Below are 21,387 nucleotides of genomic sequence, written 5' to 3' on the forward strand. Positions count from 1 at the left end.
TAACTTTTTCTCGAAGGGCAGCTTTTACTAAGCAAAAAGTGAAAGAAAAGAACCGCGAAAGTTGAATTCTATGAATTCATAAGAGAAAAATTGGAAAAAAGAATATGACGATCGATTGTTTAGTGTTGGGTAAGCATTTTTTACTTTACTTTATTATACTTTTGAAATACTATACTATATACTATATACTATATGTATGCCTACCACATGTTTGATGAAATGCTGAAAAGAAACAATTTTTGAGTTTACAGGTGCAGGACAAGATGTAGGAAAAAGCTGTGTAGTGGTAACTATAAATGGCAAGAGGATAATGTTTGACTGTGGAATGCATATGGGACATGACGATCATCGGAGATACCCAGATTTCTCTCTTATATCTGAGTCTGGTGACTTTGACAATGCTCTTTCATGCATCATCATCACACATTTGTATGTTACTCTGCCACACCCCCTTATCATATGTTTCAATAAACCCCTCTACACCTTGTTGGATTGTTGTTACATACTCCCTACATCCCGACACTTTTTGACTTGACATGAAGTTTATTGGCTTGACATGAAATTTAAGAGGAAAAAAAGGACTTTTGAAATTTGTGTGGTAGGTTTGAAGGGGAATTTTAAAATTAAATTGTTTTCAATCGTAAAGCGACATTCTTTATGGGACAGTCTAAAAAGTAGTGTGTGTCACATAAATGGGAATAGAGGGATTATCACTCATTTGGTATCATATTGTCATGTATTATATTGATGAATATAATGTTTGGATAAATTGTATCGTTTTACATTTTTATGTAATGCCATACATAAGCAGTATGATGAATAAATTTACAATATTAAAAGTAGGTACACGGTAATTATTATAAGAAAAGGTAGAGTTAGGGATAAAATATAATTATTACAAACATGGGCAAATTGAGGAATAAACAGATAACTAAGCGATCACACCTACCCTGTCGTTACAGAAAATAAGACTTTTCATCCTTACTTAAGGATAGATTTAACCATACGAATCAAATTTAAGTAATATCAATACAAACATTGTATTTATATGTTACAATAGAATAGGTAACAAGATATGCCCCAGCGTGGTGAGTCACATCCCCTATTTATATGATGGCTTTGTATTCTCTTACTTTTTGATCTTGTTTAGTGATATTCAATGCACTTCTTTAGCGATAGGGGAAAATTTTTCCCCTGCTTGACGAATTGCATCCCCTATTACATGTTTATATCATAGTGAAAGTTGCTCTTTTGTTTAATTTAATGGAACTGATGACCCCCTTTAGAGACGGGGGAAAGATTTGCCCCAACTTATTGAATCACATCCCCTGTTAAATGTATATGCTATTTTAATATTTTGATCTGTATTGATCTAATCTAATGAACTTTGGTTGCAGCCACCTAGACCATATTGGAGCTCTTCCATATTTTACTGAAGTTTGTGGGTACAATGGCCCCATATACATGACGGTATGGAGTTTCGCTGTTATCCAGGAAAAGTATTAACTCGTGATCTTATTGTTCCGACTAAAAAATCTATCTTACATTTACATGTAATAAACCTAATTTACCTAACATTAGGGATACACTTGTTATCAAAATGCAATATGAATCAATAAATATTGAATATCATGGAGATTATAAAAAAAAGTCACGAGTTGCTGTTTACATTAATTAGACAATGTGAAAATAAAACATGAAGCAAAATCAGCACAAAAAGAGTTCTGTTTTGGACATATATCCAGATACTTCCTTTAAAATATTAAAGCACTAGAGTAGATCAAGAGATTAGGGAGATGCCTTTTACAAATTAACAAATACTCCCTCCGTCCCTAATTACTTGTCCACTTTTGAATTGGTACACATATTAAGAAAACAATAATTGATATAGTGAGTTTACCATTTTACCCCTATTAATTATGAAGTGGATGAATTAAAAACTTAAAATTTTCAAGAAGTTCTACCTTTTTCGAAGTAATTAATTGAGGGTATAATGGGTAATTTTTTTTTGTCACAGAGGGAGTATGTGATTGCCTACAGACAAACCAGATATGTTGGGAGATTTTTAAGAAAATCTCAATTTTGCTTCATGTTTTGCGCAATATTTTGAATTCCTCTTTTATTCACATCTGATATGTAATTATCAGCCCATGTAATATATGCTTTTAGTATCCAAATTCTTTCTTTGCTAGAAATATTATGAATGAGCAAGAATGTGTACTTGGATTTTCAACTTAGTTTCGCCTTAGTTTATGGTCTACTCTGTGATCAACTTTAATAACTCATCCTTCAGTATCCAACAAAAGCTTTAGCTCCATTGATGCTGGAAGATTATCGCAGAGTGTTGGTTGATAGAAGGGGAGAGAAAGAGCAATTTAGTTCTGAGAATATCACAGATTGCATGAAAAAAGGTATCCTTTCTCCTACTAGTCACTTCCGTGACCTATTTATAGTATGATTAGTAATTGGTGGCAAATAGTTAGAATTTTGTACAGTTCGCAGTATATGTTCATATTGCTTCCATTAAAGTTATCAACTAGGCAAGTTAACTTCTCAGTAGTTATACCAACTTTATTTGGGTCAAAGCAAAGGTAAGTTAGACTGAGCATATTTATGATATCTGTTGAGGAAGTACACTCTAATTTATTTAATTATATCCTCAACATTCCCCATTATGTGCACTGCTCATTCTTTTTTCATGGCTAAGCACATAGAATTCTTTTTGATAATGAGTGGCATTGAGATTCGATCCCAAGACCTCTTTCTACTCTGATACCATATTGAAGTCAGTGTTGTCAACCGTATAAACCATATTGAAGATTTGAGGTGTGTGGCCATCTCATCTAAAAGCTTAAGCTTAAAACTGTTAGAAAGAACACACTTTTATTTACTTAATTATATTCTCAACAAAATCTCATGTTGAAATAAGATAGTAATATATATTGTGTATCACTGCCATAACCACTTACAACTCTAATATCCTATTAGTTCTCCAAAAAGAGAAAACCATGTGCAAAGCGGGAGCCATTTGTAATTGTTGCATAAATATTGGGTGATAAAAGCTAACTGACAATAATTGGGATTTTCCACTCCTCACATGGTTGCATGAGTGCATTGCCTGACTAATGGACAAACCCTTTCTGTTTATTTTGGTTAAATCTGCTGTCTCAGTTGAGCTGCAAGTCTGACATATGCACAAACCTTTTCTNCCCCCCCCCCCCCCCCCACACACACACACACAAAATTAAATTGGCTGCTGCAGGCTCTTGACAGTTGACACCATTAGTGTGGTTGCAATGGTTCTAATAGTTGCCTTCTCTGACTCATAGGTTAACTACACGAGCTTCTTATGTGGTTTCACTAGTTATCAGTCTAGTATGATAACTATGTTAAATGTGTTACTGCTGACATCAATGGATCATATAGCAGTAACAGTNGTCCCCCACCCCCACACAAAATTAAATTGGCTGCTTCAGGCTCTTGACAGTTGACACCATTAGTGTGGTTTCAATGGTTCTAATAGTTGCCTTCTCTGACTCATAGGTTAACTACACGAGCTTCTTATGTGGTTTCACTAGTTATCAGTCTAGTATGATAACTATGTTAAATGTGTTACTGCTGACATCAATGGATCATATAGCAGTAACAGTGGCTTTTTCTGCTCCCTCCAGAATCCCACTGTTGAAGCCATTCAATATTATTGAGCTTATTACATGTCTACCTACAACTCAGAATTCACACATTGAGCCATTTAGGCACACCCAGATCATAGGGAACTACATTCTTTTGGTTGGAGATAGATTATCCGTTATAGATCTTGCCAATACTTCATGCTAAAGTTATACTGTGGAAACAAAACAAAGGGAGAACAGACGGTTCTCATTGAAGTACAGGTGTTTTATGAAATCGCTAAATTAAAGCTAGACTTCTAAAAGTTGGCAAGAGAAGCTAGATTCCAAGAGATTGTTGATTGAACTCCTAGATTGAGCAACATTAATTTAATGCACATGCAAGATTGGATTAATGAGTGAAGTGAATTCTACCGATCTAACAAAATGCAGCTATTACATAAGTTAGCAGACATGCTGAGCTAATGATATTTTCTGCATCTTTTCTCTTATTCATCTCCAAATTGATGTGTTATTTAACTTTTGCAATCGGTTTGCAGTTACTGCAGTGGATTTGAAGCAGACTGTGCTGGTTGATCGAGACCTTCAAATTCGAGCATACTACGCTGGACATGTATGATTTAAACTATTCATTCATTTGCACAAACACTCCAATAACTTTTTCACATGCATTCATTGGTATCAAGCAGATTGACCTGTAGGTTTTCTTTTCAATCTCAAGGGAAAAAGGGAACATCAATTAATGATGAAAACAAAAGCCACATCAACTTAATTCACGATAACGAGTCTGTTTAGATTGACTTATTTTAGGCAGTGTTTTAAAAGGCGGGGGCACGAGGTGAGACGTTTTATGTAGCATGGGTGAGGTGAAAGTCCCGAAATATGGGGGTAATTCCCATGGATCTACGGGGTATATCTCATGTATCTTTAATTTTATAATTTTAAAACTATGAAAATAAGAAAATGTAAAAATTTTAATAACTCTGCCAATAAATTCAAATAAATCACTAGTCATATAGAAAAAAATATTATTATTATTATTTTAGAAAAGTATCAACACAAAAAATGATAATATTCAAGATCTTTAAAATAAAATCATCATCCGTTTCATCATTGATCTCTACTTCTACTAGTCCTTCCCATTCTCAACTAATATTTGCACTGGTTATGTTTACATATTTCAAAGAAGAAGAAGTTTAAAAAGTGTAAGAGCAATGACAAAAAATGGATAAAGTTGTGTCAAGAACATAGTGTTACGGAATCTCTATCCTATCAATTTCAGGCATGACTATCTAGAATACTATTTATGGGAGTGTCATTTTCTACGAGAGGTAGAGAGACTATTTCTGGAAATAGCCTCACTACCTCCACGAGGTAGTGGTAAGGTTTGCCTACATTCTACCCTTCCCATACCCCACTTGTGGGATTTCACAGGGTGTGTTGTTGTTTGAAAAAATCTCTACAACATGAAAATATGATAACATTAAGTATAAAAATCACTACCCCAATAATAAAAATATGTTATATACTTTTAAAATATTGAAAAATAAATTTATCGCCCGGGACTCACACTTTCATGTCCGGGGCTTATGCCCCAATCTAGGTTGTACGCCCTATGGATCTACACTTTTCATTTTACTCTGGAACATTTTTGTTATGCCCCACCTTGTGGCTCGCCCAGAAAACACCTTTGGAAACACTGATTTAGGTGCGTTTAAGCAGTTTTGTAGTTTTAAGGTAAAATAAAAAGTGATTTTAAGCACCTGTTTTTAAGCTGAAATAACAAAAATAAGCCAAAAGTCCCAGGGAAAGATTTCTAACTTATAACTTTGTACTTACAAGTCATAAGTTATAAGCCCATACAAATGGACTCAATGTTAGAAAAGGATTACGAATTGGATTAAAGGGAGTTAGGTATATCATCTTTTCAAATTTTAAAGGAATGGGAAATGAAGATTAAGAGAGTCATATCTTAGGAGTTAACTGGTAAGCCAGTCTATTGCAACTGATTCTTCTCCTTTAGGTTGGTTTGATCTGAAAGTGTTCTCAAGTTTAAACTGGCTATTTTCCTGGTGCGTATTTCATATTTCAACTTTTTAGAACTGATTATTCCCTTTCCAACTGACCTACATTTCTGAAGCATATGCAGATTATTGATTGACTCTTCTAACCTCCTCTTCTCTCACACACATACGCGATCTTGTGTTAGTGCTTCTGGATACAACTAATTTACTCGATAGCTGTGTGAAGCACACTAGATTTTCTGTGTTCATTCTTCAATTTGGAAGCTACAAGCAGCTATATATACTCCATGTCAATAAGCAGAGCTGTGTATGTTTGTCTTTTTCTTTCCTGGCTCATTTTCTGCAACTTGAGTGAGAACAATTTTTTGTTGCATTTGGAAGTTCCTCAATTAAAGCAGCAACACAGCATTATCACAAAACAAAAAGAAAATAGCAGCCTTGAAAATCCAATGTGATACCTGGGCATGCCCCTGGGTAGCAAACACAAAACAATGGAGATATGGAATGGTATTCTGATGAAAACGGAGAAGAAACTTGCTAGATGGAAGGCACAATACCTATCCCTAGGGGGTAGATTGATCCTCATAAACTCTGTTCTGGACTCTTTACCAACCTATGTGATGTCCTTGTTTCCAATCCCAGCAAAGGTGGTGAAAAATCTAGACAAGCTTAGAAGGAACTTCCTATGGAAAATCAATAAGGAGGGAAAGGGTTATAACTTAGTCAACTGGAAGAATGTTCTTCTTAGCAAAGAAAGAGGGGGTTTAGGGATCAGAAATTTGAGGCTGCAAAATGAAAGCCTTTTGATGAAATGGCTATAGAGATACATTGAGGAAGATGCAGCTCTCTGGAAGGAGGTTATAGCAGCAAAATATGGAGAACTAAATCCCTGGTGTACAAAAATCACCTCTGAACCATATGGGGTGGGGGTATGGAGGACAATCAGGAACCTATGGCCACAAATGGAAGGAAATGTGTATATTAAGGTGGGTAATGGAAACAAAACTAAATTTTGGAAAGATGGTTGGATAGACCAAACCTCTCTTAGAGAACTTTTTCCAGATTTGTTTCTAATCTATGAGAACCCTGATGCTAGAGTGAGTGATTGTTGGACAGAACAGGGATGGGACATATCTTTAAGAAGACTACTTAATGACTGGGAGGTGGAGAGGGTGGCAGCGCTACTGGAAAAACTAGCTGGAATGATTATAACTACAACAACAACAGACAAGATCCTGTGGAAACATAGCAAGGATGGAGTCTTCTCAGTCAACAATGCCTACAAAAGAGGACTAATGGGGATGACAGGGGTCCCAAAATATAATTGGAACTACTTTTGGAAGAGTGACATTCCTACAAAAGTAAAGTGTTTCACCTCGTTAATGATAAAGAGAGTATGTTTAACAGAAGAAGTTCTACAAAAAGAAAGACAGACAACTGGTTCCTAGGTGTTTTTTGTGCAACTTGACAGGGGAAACAAATAACCATCTCTTCCTGCATTGTAAGTTTACTGCTCAAATTTGGAACTTGTTTCTCAACATCACAAGCATGAACTGGACAATGCCAGAACATACATCAGATCTGTTGAGTTGCTGGATTAGGAGGGGAGGCAGTAAGAGTCAAAAGAGATGGTGGAAGCTAATACCATCATGTGTATGATGGTCAGTCTGGAAAGAAAGAAATGGAAGATGTTTTGAAGATAGATCCAATTTCATCCACAAAGTTGGATGGAATTGTATAGTATCTCTACTTTTTTGGTGTAAACAGCTTTGTATAGATGATATAGACCAGATTATAGATTTGATAGGAAATCTGTAATTATCCCTTTTTGGAGGTAGCCAGCATACCCTTAATGCTGAAGAATTCAACCTTACCAGTTTAAAAAAAAAAGAAAATCCAATGTCTTAAACAATGAAAAGAGGAGAAAGAAAAAAAAAACACCTAATTCATAATATGTCTACCACCAATAATAAAAAATGCTACTTAGGAAAGTGATATTGCGAAATATACTACCAGCAGAACCCACCCTTCGGGGCCCCCCAATTGTTTGGACTTGGGACTTCCATGTTGGAGGTCTCAAGTTTGAAACCCCTTGCCAGCGAAAGCAAGAGGTTTGCCTTCTGGGTTGAGCCTGGTGCGGGTTACCTATCCTATGTGGTTAGCGAGCTATTGCATAGGAGCGGGGGTTTTACCCTGTGCGCACCCAAAGGATAGTGGCTGCGGGTTTCCCTTGTCATAAAAAAAAATATATACTACCAGCAGAAACCAATTGATCAATCAGGAAGTTGACACCACACTACTTGTGTATATACTCATACATATATAGGATTCCCCCACTACATTGGCGTACTGACTTGCGGAAAAATAAAAGCACTAAAGATAACCTGATTGCTATTGCTAGCTGCAAGTTCATTCTTGGAGACAAAGTCATGCAATGCAAATTATAAATCTGAGCTTAACATAGATGCACATATTGTCCTTCTCTATATTGCTGCTGTCTGCCTTCCTTTGTTTCCCAGTAAATATGGCACGTGTCATGGGTGATCTCATGTGGAAGACATTTGAACCACCAGCAAATGTGGAAGAAAAACATGGAGTAAAATTAAAATTCTGGATTGATGAAATGGAAAAGAAATTTGTGTTTATCCCTATTAGTTCATNTGATAGGAAATCTGTAATTATCCCTTTTTGGAGGTAGCCAACATACCCTTAATGCCGAAGAATTCAACCTTACCAGTTTAAAAAAAATAAAAAAATCCAATGTCTTAAACAATGAAAAGAGGAGAAAGAAAAAAAAAAACACCTAATTCATAATATGTCTACCACCAATAATAAAAAAATGCTACTTAGGAAAGTGATATTGCGAAATATACTACCAGCAGAACCCACCCTTCGGGGGCCCCCAGTTGTTTGGACTTGGGACTTCCATGTTGGAGGTCTCAAGTTTGAAACTCCTTGCCAGCGAAAGCAAGAGGTTTGCCTTCTGGGTTGAGCTCGTCGCACCAGGCTTGCCTGGTGCGGGTTACCTCTCCTATGTGGTTAGCGAGCTATTGCATAGGAGTGAGGGTTTTATCCTGTGCGCACCCCAAAGGATAGTGGCTGCAGGTTTCCCTTGTCATAAAAAAAAAATATACTACCAGCAGAAACCAATTGATCAATCAGGAAGTTGACACCACACTACTTGTGTATATACTCATACATATATAGGATTCCCCCACTACATTGGCGTACTGACTTGCGGAAAAATAAAAGCACTAAAGATAACCTGATTGCTATTGCTAGCTGCAAGTTCATTCTTGGAGACAAAGTCATGCAATGCAAATTATAAATCTGAGCTTAACATAGATGCACATATTGTCCTTCTCTATATTGCTGCTGTCTGCCTTCCTTTGTTTCCCAGTAAATATGGCACGTGTCATGGGTGATCTCATGTGGAAGACATTTGAACCACCAGCAAATGTGGAAGAAAAACATGGAGTAAAATTAAAATTCTGGATTGATGAAATGGAAAAGAAATTTGTGTTTATCCCTATTAGTTCATGATGTTCTAAACTAGCTGTCTTGTCAAATATTTTAGATATCTTTGATTGAAATCTTTTTATATATCAGACAAACATTCCTTCTTGTGAATTTCAACTCAACTCCCTTCTATTATTATACACAAAAAGAATAGAGCCAGAATTTTTTCATCCAGCTGTAAATCATGCATGAAAGGTCAATCAATATGGTGTTGTGAATATCAAACTCTATGTCTAGGTTCTTGGTGCTGCAATGTTTTATGCTAAAGTGGGCGATGCTGCTATGGTATATACTGGAGATTATAATATGACGGCTGATAGACATCTTGGAGCTGCTCAAATTGACCGGCTGCAGCTGGACCTTGTCATAACAGAGTAAGTAGTGGATACTGGATACCATCTAGAAAATCACCTGCATATGCATCATGGTTGTACCTGTCAAAAGAATACCATGGTAAACAATCTTGGTCAAATATTTAGTCTAAATCAATATTGATGATCATTTTTCTAGTTCCTTTTTTATTTCACGATTTTCTGCATTTCAAGTGGATTGATGACTTTTGAGTCCCACATCAGTTGGGGAATGGAAATTCGACTCCTTACATAGTCGGCGACAATCCTCACCCGTTGATCTAGCTTTTGGGGTTAAGTTAGCCTGAAGTTCCATTTCTTTATCATGCTATAGAGCCATACCCTTCCCAATTCATTCTTTACCCGACGTTGGGCCCCATCTTATATTGTCCAGTCTGTGTGTGCAAGGGGTGTTGAGTCCACATTGGTTGTGAGAACGGAGATTGGACTCCTGATATGGTCTTGACAATCCTCACCTTTTGAGCTAGCTTTTGAAATTGAGTTAGGCCTAAGATCCATTTCTTTATCAATGACCATTATCGGTTTCCTGATTTCGATGCTCTTTTGGCTAGGCTTGGCTCAAAAAATAGTTTGCACTTAAGAAAAAGTATGATTCAAGATTTGATGAAATATTGACTAGCACCAAAATCATATGTTAGTTCTTGCCAAGATTTATGTCTCCTGCTAATTGGTTTGACTGGAACATCGCAGTGTGAAATGGCATGAACTTGATGTAATATCCTCCTTTTCCCTGTCTTATTCCATGTTGGTGGTATCATATTAGTGTTCTTTCCTTCTTATAGCCTCTTCAAGACAAGTTACAATCATCACTTTTGATTCAAAATTTGTAGATATCCTGATAAATAAATTTAATGGCATTATCCTTGCTTGAAAAATGATTTTTTTTGCTGCGAAGACCTCTACTCATAATTTTGTTCTTACAGGTCAACTTATGCAACCACCATCCGCGATTCCAAATATGTTCGGGAGAGGGAGTTTCTCGAAGCAGTATGATACTTTTGGCTACTAAAAAGAGTTCTTTTTTCCGATATCGTGCATATGTTTTTCTTATGATTTCTGCTTATAACACATTGCTCTGACAGAATATGCTTGTGAGTGTTAGCAAGGGTCTTGTCTGAATATCCTTGTCCGGGGTGCTATGCTTTATATCCCGATGTCAATGACTAATGTTGACTGGTATAAGGACCCTAGTCTAGTTCTGAAGCATTGACTCTTCTAACAAAGTCAAAAGCGAGTGATGTGATTTGCAGAAGTATATAAATAGTTTGCATGGTGTGCTCACAGTGATTTTAAAGTTGCGATTACAATCTGAGTGCTGTACTCCATACCTAAAACGATATTTTGCTTGTGAATTGACAAATCATTGATATTGTCTAAGTGTCTCTTAAAAAGTGGTAGGGAAAGAGGCTGCATTGCATTTTCTTTTAGCTGTCACCCCTTGATTGATGATTGATTTCTAACACTGAACAAATCTGTACCAAAGGGAATTTGTGTTTTGTTTAAGACTTGCAAATTAAAAGATGTATGCACGGGCACGTTGTTTTCTTGTTTACTGCACTTCATCAATTACTGCAATTAGGCATAATCTCTTTCAGTTGTATATTTTTTCTGCTCACTTTGCTCTATTTCGGAATTGGAGGGTTTTTGTCTAAAACATTGTATTTATTGCCATTCTCTATTATTAAGAGTCCTTTATTTCTAAAATATTTGTGATTCTTTTCTTGGCATTATCCATTCAATTTGCATTATTGTATTGTTGAATTCGTTTTTATTTACTCTTGCTTTAATACCAAAATTTGATAATTTTTTAGATTCACAAATGTGTTGATAGCGGAGGAAAGGTGCTCATCCCTGCATTTGCTCTTGGAAGAGCTCAGGTTTTTATTCTTTATTTTGGCTAGATCATAAATCAACTCTATTTTTTTCCTTTTTTCTTTTTGATAAGGTGTCTAGGCTATCTTGCGCGTATCTCGACTAGTTCTACTGGATACTTGTCACTAGGGGTGGGTGTTCGGTTCTTCAGTTCGGTTGTTTGGTTATGGAAAAATGTGCAACGAACACCGAACCAATTTAGTTCAGTTTTTTCAAAGTTCGTTCTATTCGGTTTTCTAAAACGTTTTTTCGACGCAAGTGAGTAAAATAAAATAAGGACCAAACCAAATTAAGTATAACGTTAATACTAGAATTATACCAATATATGGTACTAAATTACTAATTATACCAAAATTATATTGGAATTATACCATATGTAATACTAATTATACCACTGTTATACTGGAATTATACTATATATAATACTAGATTATCCACTATTATATTAGAATTATACCACATATAGTACTAATTGTACCACTATTATGTTGAAATTATAACATTACTGAAGAGTTAAATGTTAATCAATGGTCCTAAACTTCTAATCAGTATTTTGTTTCCAGACATTCCATGAAGAATGTGGTCAACTAGTCCAAACTCTAGTAAGTTATGCATGTAGCTCTCTGAGCTGGCTGTCAATTTGGTTTCAAATATTTGATTATGAGAAACTAAGACATCAATGCTACAAGAGCTTCTGTTAGGCTTGTATTTATTTGGAAGTCCAACTCACTCCAACAAGAGCACCCACATCTGATAGTGCCCATGTATAAGTAATGGTTTACATATTTCAATCAATCAACTTGTACCTCAATTCCAAACTTGTGGGAAGTGAGTATGAGTCCTCTATATCTATTCCACTCTATCTGCGCTCATTTCACTCTAATATTAAATAAATAAGGAAAATTAGGAGTTTCTAAGTCTAGAGGTTCTCTATCTCTCACACTTATCACTGCTAATGATTTATACATGTGTGGTATAAGTTGCCGAATTATATAACTGATAAACATGGGCTTTCCTCAATCTTATTCTTGATGTTTTTCTTTATGTTCTTGCTGCTTCTTACAATTTTCTTTTCTTCTGCACTGTAATATATTATAACACAAGTATTTATTTTATTGGTGAACTATACTTCTCCAAACAGGAACTCTGTATGTTATTGGATGACTATTGGGAGCGGATGAATCTTAAAGTTCCTATTTATTTTTCCGCAGGTTCTTCTCCCTTGATTTCCTTGCCTAATTCCTTTTGTCATTGCAGTTATGTGATATTTCTTTGTTGAAATCTTGGTCCTTCCTTGATCAGATTAGAAGAATTAGAGTCGGAACTAGAATTCTGCAAGTGCACATATATCTCTGTAACTTTATGTGTGATTTATTAAGTGTTGTTGGAGCTATCAAGCTGTCTGCACTATAACATGCCAAGCAATTTTATGTCATAATGAAGAGCTAAAAAAATAAGCCTCCCTGTGTACGTGAAAAATAGTTATTACTTGGTAGAATGTATGCCTTTTAGGATATCCTACTTAGATTTACTGGAGATACCTATGATAGTGTTGCATACGTTTGTTACCGTCTTTAATTACCAGATATTTCCCTGCCAAAAAGTTATTGTGCATGTCAGTAATAATAATACAGCTTCTAGCCACCAGGTTTCGAACTTGAAATGAGATTTTTTCCATTCCTAGTTCCACAAGTCAACAAAATGGGGTTATGATCAGATATCAACTTTGGTAGAATGGTTTGTTTGATTTGAGAGAAGCTCTCCTCTCATTCTGCAGTGTAAGAACCTAGCAATTCTGGAGGCACAATCAATATCCTCACCTCTTCTCTAAGTGAAGGATCCTCCAAATAAAGGAGGATCCACCAATTCTAATTCCTCTATGCAATTGGAAAATTCAGCCATTCCCCCACTTAACCTGCGGTAGCTTGTTATCTCTGAGGGATATCTAGTGACATTAAAGTCACCACATACTATCCATGGCCCAAGACAGGTGCTTCTCACATTGATCAACTCTTGCCAGAGTGTCCTCCTAGTCACTCTATTGCAGTCAGCATACACACCAGTTAAATGCCAGCTCCAGTTATCATTTAAACTGGTGAACTTGCCTGTTATGCATTGGTTGCCATCCATCACCATCTCCCCATTCCAAATTCTTTTATCCCAAAGAATTAGGATTCCCCCACTGCTCCCCTGAGCCTCCTTTTGGATTTTTCCCTTCCATCTATTGTGCCATATACTCTGAATAACATTGTCTATGTGACCATCAAGTTTTGTTTCTACCAACACAAAGACATTAGCCCCTCACTGTTGAAGAAGCTTTCTCACTAACTCCCTCTTACTTCCCCCATATAACCCCCTAACATTCCAGGAGATTACAACTGCAATAGTTTAGCCTTGAATAAATATTTTACGTATTTCTTTCACTAGGTTGTCATATTAGTTCTCTTAATTAATCTTTTTGATGGTACAATAATTCTGCAAACAATTTGGATTTACGTAATGTTTTTTTGGTAGTTTGACGCCTTATTCTTAATCCTGAGCTACTAATCTTTCAGGTTTGACTATACAAGCTAATATGTACTATAAAGTTCTCATAAACTGGGCCAGCCAAAAGGTGAAAAATCTTTCCGCAACACGCAATGCATTTGACTTCAAAAATGGTGCTTCCTCTATCACTCATTGCAAGCTTTAGGAAATTGTAGAAATACTAAAACAGTAACAGGGATCACCAAGCTTTCTTGTTCCACGATATTCCTCTTTCTGTATTCCTTAGTAGTTCAAGTGAAAGATTAAGATTTATCTAAAAAAGTGAATGATTAAGATCATACGTAATGCTATGCTCATATTACATTATCTGTTGCTTGTACTTTGTAGTCCACAATTTTGAACGTTCCATGATAAATGCTCCTGGACCTTGTGTTTTATTTGCTACTCCCGGCATGCTAAGTGGTGGATTTTCACTTGAAGTTTTCAAGCAATGGGCTCCGTACGAACAGAACCTGATAGCTCTACCAGGGTACCACCTTTAATTCACTTTTATTTAATATCTCGTCATGAGACAAAAAGAAATGCATTTACAAATGTTAATGATACATCCTTGCCTTTCTCTTTTAATAAAAGATGTCTGGGTTCAGGGACGGATTTATAGCCCAATTTGTGGTGCACGTGAACCCATGGTCTCTCGGGAAAACTAGTATTTTATATACATATTCTTTTAGAATAGATCTAATATTATGTGCTGGCTCCCATGCTCCAAAAAAGTCAAATGGTGCACTTCGTTGAACACTGGGTTATTTGCCCAGAGGAACAAGGATCAATTCCCCCCTAATACTTCCTTTTTTCCTACTTTCTTTCGTGGTTTGCCCACGTGGTGCACCCATGTTATACAAATTCTGGATCTGCCTTTGCCTGGGTTGAGTAAGCTGCTTCAAAATATTTGTCAAGTATTTGCATGCTCTTTTGCTTCTTGAATCTGAAACTCTTGAAGAAAAACTTAATAGTTTATCTTTACACGTTGTCAGCATAACCAAAATGCTATTGAGAGCGTAAAATCATGAGAACTGACTTCCATCAACTTTGCGAGGTGCAACAAAATTTTCGTTGGATCTAATGTCTCAATATACATTCTTTCTTGGTCGAGATGATTGATACTGCTCCTAGCATCAACTGATGATTGTCAAGAGTTGTTTCATTTCAAAAGTGAATATATTCAGTCATTCTTTCCTGCATGGCTGGACCTAAGCACTTGGTGATATCTTTAGTACCAGGAGAAAGTGGGAAGTCAAATTAGAAAACGAAGCTCAGGGTTTGACTTTTTGCAATTCCTTTGGGAATGAGAAAATTGAAACTCATAAATTGGGACGTAAACATTTCATTCGTAATGCTCATTTCTTGTTTTTGTATTTTAATCTTTCGATGTTCACCATCTCATGTTTCTTTCCTTCTTCCCTATCAACTTTTCCATATAGGAGCTTTAAGGTCAGCTAGATTCCATTTTAAATAGTCCCTACTCTGATTGCGTTCTTTACCCTTTACTGTAAAACTCAGTTGAGCACATCAAAAAGAACAGTGGTATGCTAACTTCATCAATTAATTTTTCGGCTATTGCCTCAGTGAAAGAACTTAAAGCTCTCTCATTTCTCTTTTTACACGTTTAGACTTTAGTCATAAGGATTATTGTTCTTTATCACCATTAGGACTATGTGGCATCCTATTCCACTTTCTTTGTCACCATTTTACCTACACTTATGTTCCTACTATCCTTTGAATCCTATTTTTCAGATATTGTTTGGCTGAGACAGTAGGACACAAGTTGATGAGAGCTAAACCTCCTGCCAGAATCGATGTTGATAAAAGCACCCAGATTGATGTGCGCTGCCAGGTACTTCTATTCTTGTATCCTCTTAAATTTGTTCAATTCCACGACATACTAGCTCTTTTGTATATGTCTTATCATATGCTCCACTACAATGTTGATATTTTTACTCAAATGACTCTTCAAACAACTGTTAAACTGTCTGGTAATGATCGCGTTAAGAGTTAAATGTGAGGGTTCCTGTCATTTTTCCTTCTGTACAAAATTGTCTTTGTTTCTCTGTTTTAGATTTCTACTTTGGATATCAAAACTTGAAATTATGGATGATATATAGAAACATTTTCAGTTTCTAATTTTTTTTTGTTATTTAGCTTTGATCTTTCTAACTATATAAGTTTATCTGTTTCTTGGATTTTTGCCAGATTCATCAGCTGTCTTTTAGTCCACATACTGATTCCAAGGGAATCATGGATCTGATCAGATTTCTGTCACCCAAAAATGTAATACTCGTACATGGGGAAAAGCCCAAGATGGCATCGCTCAAAGAGAGAATTGAATCAGATCTTAGGATCCCGTGCTATTATCCTGCAAATAACGAGTCTCAGCGCATTGAATCAACTCAATATATTAAAGCTGAGGCATCCAAATCATTTCTCCAAAGTTCTTTGAGCCCAAATTTCAAGTTTCTAAAAACAATTTCAAGAGCAGACACTGGTTTCATTCTTAATGAGAGAGCTGAGTCTTGTGTACAAGTATGTGATGACAGAGTAGCTGAAGGGGCAGTCATCATGCAGAAAGACCAGCACCCAAAAATTGTACACCAGAATGAGTTAATGGACATCTTAGAAGCAGAAAATCATAAAGTTCAGGTTGCTTACTGTTGTCCAGTGTGCATCCCTAATGAACCTAAAAATGTAGCTTTGTCGCCAGGAGAAGATATGCATCCTGCGCTTGATAAACGCTCCTTGCTGCATTTATTATACACAAAACTCTCAAATGATTTTCAAGATGTAACAATTCAGAATGATGGAGACTGTCTCCAGATAGAGTCGTTGACTGTCTCTCCCTGTCCGAAGGAGAAGTGTCCTCATAGAAGACATGTTAATCCTGTTAGCACATCTGAAGCAGTAAACTTTTGCTGCACGTGGTCAACGGAAGATGAGAAACTTGCTTGGAGGGTCATCTCAATCATGAAGAATTTGGAGTTGAAGACAAGTGCTCATTTAGAATTGAAAAAATGTTCTGATGAGGGTTCTTAGTGGAGACATGATTCAGTTTACTCTGTTATGAAATGTCAAGAACCATCGTGTAGTCAATGCTCGATAATTACAGCATCTGGAGTAGTTGACTGTATCAAGTGCTATAACATATAGTCATATCGTGTAGTATTCTTTTGGGGTTTACGAGAAGAGGAAAGAAGTATCCTCAGAAAAATCAGTTGTAGTTTGACTTTATCAAGTGCTAATGTGATGCTTACATTTTTTGCAAGGAAGAAATATTGAGCTCTTTGGGACTATAGCCTGTTTTATGCTCATGACAACACTTAGCTTTGCTTAGTGCTTTTTATGGAATACAATTTTTCTTTCCTTCTTTGGTAAAAGGATGAGATTTTTGTTGGTAGTTGTTGATGCTCCTCATATACTTGTTACTAGCAGCAAATCTGCACTTTGGTATTTTTTTTATTTTCCAATAGTTGTTGCATATTCATCTATACAGTGGGTTGAGAATCATGTGGTTTCAGTCTTTCACATTTTGATTTTAGCGGAGGCAAAAACATTAGGTAATTTCTTTCAGTCTGTCCAAGCATTGGGTGCTTCAGCAGAGGCGTATCTAGGATCTCAAGAACATGGGGGCACCATTATCTTCAAAATAGACAATTAATTCAATTATATAAATTTTACGGTGAGAACAAGTTGACGAGCAAGTAGGTAGTAGCAATCTTTATATAGTAATATATTAGCAAAAAACATTATTCACTTGCAATTGTCCTCGACGAGTTTTCATATTTTGAAAACGGTCAATAATGGCATCATTACTTACATTTTTAAATATACTACGCTCTATATAGCAAACTAAACAACCATTCAAAAGATCTTCATCCATCCTATTACGCAAATCATTCTTTATGTACTTCATTGATGAGAATGCTCTTTCCACGCTTGCGGTAGCAACAGGAATAATCAAAGTTAACTTCACAAGTAGATACACAAGTGACCAAGTTTGATCTAGTTTTGTCTCTATCATCACTTTTGCAAGATCCTTGATTCCCTTCAAGTTGAGAAACTTGCTATCACACTTTTGAGCATAGACAATAAAATCATCAAGTTGAAAATTGAGTTCCCGAAGCTCTTTATCACCAAACTCACTTGGGTAGTACTCGGCTAGTTTCATTATCCTATCCTTGTGAAAATTAGCAAATGAATCAACCGGACTCAAACTAGCCATACCGAGAAGCAAGTCACTAGTCACCACATCAAAACGATTATTGAGTTCTTGAAGTGCCAAATCAATGACGGCATAAAATACTTCCACACGAAAGTGATGCAAATATGAAATATTGGACCTCTTACGCTTCGACTTCCCATTAGAGTAGTCTTCATTCATTTTGGGAATTGAAATTCCATGTTTACCACAAAATAAGCTAACCTCATCCATCATAGAGTCCCATTCATCCTCTCTCATCATTTGCAATCGTTTCTTTGAAAGGTCAAGCAATCCCATAGCATTAACGATATCTTGATCTTTCTTTTGTAAAACTTTATTCAACTCATTCGTCAATAGCAACACCTTAAACATCAAGTGCAACATAAAGACAAATTCAAATTCATGAATCTTGCTCAAAAGATTTTCCGCCGCAAATCTATCAAGATGATATGGACAATCACGTTTCATATCCTTAAGCACATTAACAATTGAAGAAAAAAGAATCAGGAAATTGTTCAAGGTTTTAAAATGAGACCCCCAACGAGTATCACCCGGTCGTTGGAGGCCACGTTCTTGATTCAAACCTTGCCCTGTATGAACTTCTCCAAATTTAAGCAACTCTTCCAACTTATCTTCTTGATGTTGTCGAAGTGAATCTCTGCGTTTAAATGAAGCTCCAATAGTATTCAAAATATTAGTAAGAGCATAAAAAAAAGTATTCACATCCGAATTCTTTTTGGAAAGACCTACAAGTGTCACTTGCAATTGGTGAGCAAAACAGTGAATAGAATATGCAGATGACGTATCTTGTAAAATCAAAGACTTGAGACCATTTATTTCCCCTTGCATATTACTAGCCCCATCATAACCTTGACCACGTATTTTGGATGTACATAATGAGTGATCCAAAAGCAAAGAATAAATTGCCTTTTTTAATGATTGAGAAGATGTATCATTTACGTGGACAATACCCAAGAATCGCTCTATCACCATTCCACTTTTGTTGACATATCTCAAAATTAGAGCCATTTGCTCCTTATGAGAAACATCCTTTAATTTGATTATCAACTAATATTAATAATCACCGTCCAAGTCTTCAATGATAGCCTTAGTTGTTTCTTTAGCACAAGCCTCCACAATATCTTTTTGAATTGTCGGACAAATCATCATATCATTTGCATTACCTAATATTACTCTTCCCACATCAAAACTTCTATCCCCATACCATTTCAAAAGTTCAAGAAAAGCACCCTTATATTCGGAACCTTCACTTTCATCATGCCCACGAAATGGAAATCCCGATGTCAAGAGAAATCTTGCTACATCAATTGAGGCATTTAAACGCATCCGATAATCACTTCTTGCCTTTTCACTTTGCTTGTCAAAAGAAGATTGGATCGATTGTCGTTGGTTTTTCAAATCTTGCATCCTATTGAAACATTTATGATGGATACTATTTACCTTACCAACATGTTTTTTGAATCTTTCTAAAGCTTTGTTCCAACACCTAAAACCATCTCTTGTAAATGAATCTCCGGCATTTCCACGACTTTCAAGTTCATTCTTGAACAAATAACAACACAAACAAAATGCCGCATCTGCTTTAATGCTATATTCCAACCATTGAGATCTTCTCTTAAACCAAGTTGGTCGAAATTGACGCATTTTTTCTCCAAACTTAGTTTTAGGGAAGATATGATCAACAGGCTGACATGGCTTTTTTTGAATGTAATACCTCCTTACCGCATCTCGAATATTAGGACCATAAGATGAAATAGGCATTCGATCTTTGGGATCTGCTTCAAGAGATTTAAAATCAAGCATATTATCCATATTTGAAAGTGGAAAAGAATTTGTATGTCTTTGAACTTCCGGAGCAACTTGTGAACTCACAAATGGTTGATTAGAGCTAGAACTTGGTTGGCCATCTTTTGGCTTTGGTAACTTGATGAGAAACTTATCCATTTGTGATTTGATGAATTGATTGTAAGAATTATTTTACCTACAAAATTAAATATTCACACTTCTATTCAATCTTATAAAAACAAAATAATTTTTAAAAAATATTAGCACAAATAACAAGTTTACTAATAAAAGAATCACAATTATTAGATAACTATTTAGAAATCAAGAAATTCTTATAAATTTAAATATTCAAGCAATCAAATAATGGAACCACTTCATAAATCAAGAAAAACAAATGAAGTACATTAATAAATAGTTTTTTTTTTAGATAACATACCTTGTTACTTGTTCTCAAATCTCACTTCCACTTCACCATGAACAACAAAGTGGAAATGTGGAATGAAGCCAAAAGAATAACAATGTGATGTCTTTACTCCTTCTTACCTTTTAGTTTAGGGCTTTGAAAAGTCAAAAGAAAAAGTTAAAAAAAATAAATAAGAAAAACGTCTAAATAAAGAAGGAAAGGAGAAAAAGAAAGTAAAAAATATAATTTGACTTTATTGACACTTCTAGCTTAAGGTCTAGACATAGCTAATGCAACCTAAAAATATGGGTAGTCGAACCTCTTTTTATTTATAAATTATTAAAAAGATCTATGAAAAGTGGCACATTTTGTTATATTAATTAAAAATTAAAAATATTAATGTGGATAGAAAAATTTGAACCACAAATCTATAAGTTATGCACCCCCTATTTGTACTTACTTATCAATATACTAGAGTATTATTTTTAACCTTGGGTTCACCAATACAAATTTAAAAAGATAATTAGAAAAATAGTAGTATTATATAGGGGTTAGGAAGGGGAGGATGGGTGCATGTGAACCCCCTCCCCTTCATGTACATACGCCTTTGGGTGCTTGTGTTTATGGTGGCATAGCTGAGGGGATCTTGTGTTCGCGTGAATTATGATCCGTTCCTAGATCATGTAGTAATGTTATATTCTTTTTAAAAAAATACTTAAATATATGTGCATTCAAGTTTAAAGTGTCATATAATAAGATGGTTACTGATACACCTATCTAGATGATGTTACAACAATAATAAAAAAAACCAATGCACCTCTCTATGTGAGGTTAGGAGTTCAAATTTTATATTTATCTTTTTTTTTCCTAAAATTGATTGCACCTCTTTAAGTGATTATCGTCAAACACGGATGCATAACTAATATATGAGAAAAATAATACTAGTATATATTATACCACATTGTTGTCTCAATCTGTCAACATCCTAATAATTAAATGGATTTCTATAAGCTCACATCTTCTT

The 21,387-nt window shown here is 35.6% G+C and overlaps 3 protein-coding genes across 4 annotated transcripts; 1 reads left to right on the plus strand and 2 right to left on the minus strand.

Moving 5' to 3' along the window:
- LOC125857178 (cleavage and polyadenylation specificity factor subunit 3-II) lies at nt 1-17,389 on the plus strand. Of its 2 annotated transcripts, XM_049536861.1 has the most exons (13): nt 1-129; nt 252-429; nt 1,398-1,470; nt 2,294-2,411; nt 4,169-4,242; nt 9,410-9,546; nt 10,467-10,530; nt 11,355-11,420; nt 12,557-12,626; nt 13,971-14,075; nt 14,290-14,431; nt 15,697-15,796; nt 16,153-17,388. In XM_049536861.1, the coding sequence occupies exons 1-13, from the start codon at nt 105-107 to the stop codon at nt 16,987-16,989; spliced, it is 1,989 nt and encodes a 662-aa protein (XP_049392818.1). In that variant the 5' UTR covers nt 1-104; the 3' UTR covers nt 16,990-17,388. The 2 variants fall into 2 exon arrangements, with proteins under 2 accessions (XP_049392818.1, XP_049392819.1); XM_049536862.1 differs by lacking the exons at nt 1-129; nt 252-429 and adding an exon at nt 1,156-1,224 and having other exon boundaries at nt 16,153-17,389.
- Nucleotides 17,390-17,686: 297 nt separating this feature from the next.
- LOC125856258 (uncharacterized) lies at nt 17,687-19,183 on the minus strand. The gene has a single exon (XM_049535786.1). It carries the CDS (start codon nt 19,181-19,183, stop codon nt 17,687-17,689), a length of 1,497 nt encoding a protein of 498 aa, XP_049391743.1.
- A 45-nt stretch (nt 19,184-19,228) lies between these two features.
- Nucleotides 19,229-20,119, minus strand: LOC125856259 (uncharacterized). The gene has a single exon (XM_049535787.1). The coding sequence runs from the start codon at nt 20,117-20,119 to the stop codon at nt 19,229-19,231; it is 891 nt and encodes a 296-aa protein (XP_049391744.1).
- Between the last annotated feature and the right edge of the window lie 1,268 nt (nt 20,120-21,387).

Source organism: Solanum stenotomum, chromosome 2 (assembly GCF_019186545.1).
Source record: "Solanum stenotomum isolate F172 chromosome 2, ASM1918654v1, whole genome shotgun sequence".
Taxonomy (NCBI): Eukaryota; Viridiplantae; Streptophyta; class Magnoliopsida; order Solanales; family Solanaceae; genus Solanum; species Solanum stenotomum.

Bases quoted from the DNA above. Each gene is read 5' to 3' on its own strand.
- LOC125857178 (XM_049536861.1), top strand. From the start codon at position 105: ATGACGATCGATTGTTTAGTGTTGG. The intron at 9,547-10,466 runs GTAAGTAGTGGA...TTGTTCTTACAG, and splicing joins CTGGACCTTGTCATAACAGA to GTCAACTTATGCAACCACCA. The intron at 12,627-13,970 runs GTTCTTCTCCCT...CTAATCTTTCAG, and splicing joins TCCTATTTATTTTTCCGCAG to GTTTGACTATACAAGCTAAT.
- LOC125856258 (XM_049535786.1), bottom strand. From the start codon at position 19,183: ATGGCTCTAATTTTGAGATATGTCAACAAAAGTGGAATGGTGATAGAG.
- LOC125856259 (XM_049535787.1), bottom strand. From the start codon at position 20,119: ATGGATAAGTTTCTCATCAAGTTACCAAAGCCAAAAGATGGCCAACCA.